The sequence below is a fragment of the Phragmites australis genome, chromosome 6 (assembly GCF_958298935.1).
Source record: "Phragmites australis chromosome 6, lpPhrAust1.1, whole genome shotgun sequence".
NCBI lineage: Eukaryota > Viridiplantae > Streptophyta > Magnoliopsida > Poales > Poaceae > Phragmites > Phragmites australis.
The window spans coordinates 36,408,323-36,412,169 of NC_084926.1; the positions used below are offsets into that span (position 1 = coordinate 36,408,323).

At 46.3% G+C, this 3,847-nt stretch overlaps 1 protein-coding gene across 1 annotated transcript; it reads right to left on the reverse strand.

Annotated features, from left to right (window-relative positions):
- Nucleotides 1-1,834: 1,834 nt before the first annotated feature.
- LOC133920616 (NAC domain-containing protein 76-like) lies at nt 1,835-3,613 on the reverse strand. Its single transcript, XM_062365222.1, has 4 exons — nt 3,316-3,613; nt 3,050-3,228; nt 2,664-2,944; nt 1,835-2,544 (listed from the first exon to the last, which is right to left on the reverse strand). Exons 2-4 carry the CDS (start codon nt 3,216-3,218, stop codon nt 1,945-1,947), a joined length of 1,050 nt encoding a protein of 349 aa, XP_062221206.1. The 5' UTR covers nt 3,219-3,228; nt 3,316-3,613; the 3' UTR covers nt 1,835-1,944.
- Nucleotides 3,614-3,847: the final 234 nt, after the last annotated feature.

Genomic DNA, 3,847 nt, shown 5'->3' on the forward strand with positions numbered 1-3,847 from the left:
TTCATATACACCTGAGAAGAAATCCAAACCACTAAAGTGGTTAAAGTGATCATATAAGGTGATTAAGCACAAGATTAGTGAGTGATTAATGCTTAAAGTTCATGTACACCTGAGAAGGCCCCCCTCTTAGGACGTCATCGATCCCTTCACCTTGTGTCGCAAAGACACTACTTGACTTGATCTTGTGAAAAACTTGATAATTTGTGCAATTTGAATAATCTTAAACAATCAAGTTTCTTGTGCTAAGACGTGATCGAATACGGTTGTACACACTGGAGGCTTCACCGGAAGGTTTTCCACGAGATTTCATTGGAGGAAATATTGCACACACCCGATGATCTGGTGATCAGAGGCTATTCACACCAGAACATCCGGTGTTCACGATTTTTCTGAGATGAGCTTTTCAACTGGGTATTTTTTATTTTGACTTATCTATAATGGAGTTGAAGATATGTGTTTGCTTGTCTCATGATGTTTAGGTGATGGATGCAACTTGGCGGTCGATGGCGGGATGATTGGGGCTAAGCAGGGTGCTTGGTGCCAGACAATCAAGGAGGCTGGGCGGAGTCAAGGGTGATCCTAGTTGTACAAGTGGAGAGTCAAGCAAGGCACAAGAAGGTGGATGAAGACAGCGTGTTGACATAGTCAAGCGAATGGGAAGCCGGCGCAAGTGACAAGACGGCCCGAGCGATTAGGAGCGAGAGACTCGCCGGCGATCAAGATCGCAAGACAGAGTACACATGTCGACTTCGAGATGCTTGCTTAAGGTGTAAGCAAGTTGATGTGAGTCACGTTTTAAGAAGCGTGCAGGACAGTTTCGCGGTTTGGCTTCAAAATCGTGAGAAGGTTGGAGCGCATGTGGCATCATCGCGAAGCTTGCATCGAGACAAATCTAAGTTATGAAGGCGCCACTACTGTCCGATGGATAAGAAAAAATATGAACGAAAATACCCTCGATGGTAGGTATGAGTATATTAGAAAATATAGGTATTTTAAAACAATCTAGGAAACTTATGAGTCAAGGAACCTAGGTTATAAATAGAGGAGGAGGGCCGATTAAGCCCTTTGAGCCAGCCATTTGAGAGTTGTAAGCTAGGGTTTTAGAATGGTGAGAGGAGTACTTAGCCTATGTATTAGGTGAGAACTTTTTTATACAAAATACTTTGTAATCCACCAAAAATAGGGTTGTCCTTTGGAAGTAATGAAGTTTATATTTCCTCATATGCTTGTGTTCATCTCATTCTAATTCTCTTTATTAGCTCCCTTGCTTGGTTGTAAGTTTCTCGGTTTTCATTGTAATTTTCGTTTTTGTTTGAAGCATAAAATTTTTCACCTTGTTAAAGTTGTTCTTCTTGTTGCTAGAGGGATAAGAATCATATATGAATTGATCTTAAACTATTCATATCATATCCTTTAGATCCATCAACTTAGAGAATTTATTCATTCGGTTCTCATTTTTTTTGGATCTAATTGTTTTTCAATCAAGTTGCAAGAATTTATGAACGATGACATTTGGATTAGTTTTTCACGGAGCCATGGTCTTTTTATGATTATTGTGATTTTCTTCTGTTTCTCTAGGTTTCTTGCTTCCGCTCTTTGTTAAATAGGAAAAGACTATCCAAAAATTTAGTGAGACGTTTATTCACCCTCTTTAGTCGTCGTTGTTGGTTTTACAGTTTCACAGTAGATTTGGGGCTGGATTACTTTCTCTTATATCTCCAACGAGCGCCTAAAAAATTAAACAATTTGAGCAAAATTTAAGCACCAGCAACAAGAAGTGCCACCGGAGAAATCCTGCACATAGTGAAGAGTGGAGACACTTATATACATTCCAAGAACCACTAGAAGTTCATTATAAAATAGATCAAATAAACTTATCAACCATTAACTACCAAAAATTACATGACCCCATCTTCTCCAAGAACAGATTACATGACGTTTGATCTACTTAGAAAACTTGAGGAGATCAGCAGCCTCGCAGCCAAGGTAATGGAGATGCAGCCTCTGCAGGGAAGACCCGTTCATTTCCATCAGTTGCTGCTGCTGATAATGGTGAGGCGCTCCTACGGCTGCTACGCCGAGCTTGCCATGGAAGAGCTGGTCCAGGTTCTGGTGCGACGCTAGGAGCTTGTCGAGGATCGACCAGTCCGCGGCGGCAGCAGCCAAGCGGTCGCCGCCGTTCAGCAGCATGTCACTGGAAGTGCCGCCGGACGTTGTCAGCTTCATCATATAGTGGGGAGTGCAGCCCATGTCGATCGGGTTCACGGCGAGGGCTGGCACGCCGGACATGGACGCCGGGGCTCCCGTCAGCGCCTCGGCGCTCGTGAGCTGTGGTAGGTGCATGGATGGGTCGAAGGTGGGGAAGCCGCCGTGCATGAGCTGGTGGAGGCCGTGCTTCTGGTCCACCGGCGTTGCACTTGCACCACCGGCCAGGGAATGGAAGGACTGGATCTCGTCGTCGCCGGCCACTGCCATGCCCGGCTGGTCGAAGCCCCTCTGGATGCCCTTCTTCTTGAAAACCCTACACACCACCCATCCATCCTCCTGCACCCCATAGCATCAACAACCACCATTAACTGAACAGTGAATATATACTATCACTGCGCATTGCACCAAACAAGTACTACTAGAGTACTAATTAATCGTGAGCTTAGCGTGCTTACTGTTACCGGCACCTCGACGTTATCGTCGTCGAGGCGGTACTCGTGCATGATCCAGTCTGTCTTCTTGCCATGGGGTGCCCTGCCAGTGTAGAACACGAGCGTCTTCCTCAGCCCGATCCTCCTCCCGGCGTTGCCGAGAAAGATGGCTTTGTCCCGGCCCGTAGCCTTCCAGAACCCGGCCATCGTCGCCCGGTTCGTGCGCGTCCCCGTCGGGTACTTCTTGTCCTTGTGGCTGAAGAAGTACCAGTCCTCCTGAGGCCCTGTGCCAATCCTGCACCGATCTGCATGCGCCATGAAGAGACCTTGTGAGTTAGCCCTAGGTAGCCAAGAGTCGTTTTAACTTGTTTGCTTTGTACTACATGAGACGGGTTGAATTAGCCAGTTACCTTTGAGATCCCATGGCTCAAGCTTGTTGAGGTCAATCTCCCTAATGACATCAAGATCTATAGGCTCATAAGCGACCTTCTTCCTCAGGTAGTAGTAGAGGAGCTCCTCGTCTGTCGGGTGGAACCGGAAGCCCGGTGGCACGGACAACGGTGAGCTGCTCGGATGCATATCTCTTGACCTGAGAAATAACATTCACACATCAGAAGCTTGCTCAAGCTTCAGTAACAACAGCTTAGAGACAAAGCACTAAAACCCATGGACATACCTTGGCAAGGATCCTTCTCCTCCTCTTGACTTCGCTTTTGGTTTTGCTCAGCTTGAAAGCAACAACAGCCTAGAGACAAGCAACCAAGCAGGAGAGCCAAGATGGTTGTGAAATCTTGTGTTTGTGATGTTGCAAGAGAGAGGAGGTTATATGAGTTATAAAGAGGAGGGCAGGTAGGGCTGGGGACTCGGGATAATCAGCTAGCTGGGATGCTCACCACGGACAAGAGCTGCGCTACAAATTAAAATATTTGTGACCTGTGGAGGAATGGGAGTTAGCTGTGAAATCCTGTAGGGTGGATCACTGCTCAGCATAGTGAGAGTGTTTGCATTTGGTCATGGCTGCTTTTGGAAGTACTAAAGGAAAAGAAGGGGAGTTGTCTCTGGACTAGGGGACCTGCCACAAATATGGCCTCAGAAGGAGCAATGGGATGTCTCCATCTGCATAATAGTTCTCTGTAACGTGATCTTTCCCAAATATACCCTTGCGAGAGACGATTAATCGGTCGTTGACAAATTGCTCTCTGCACATA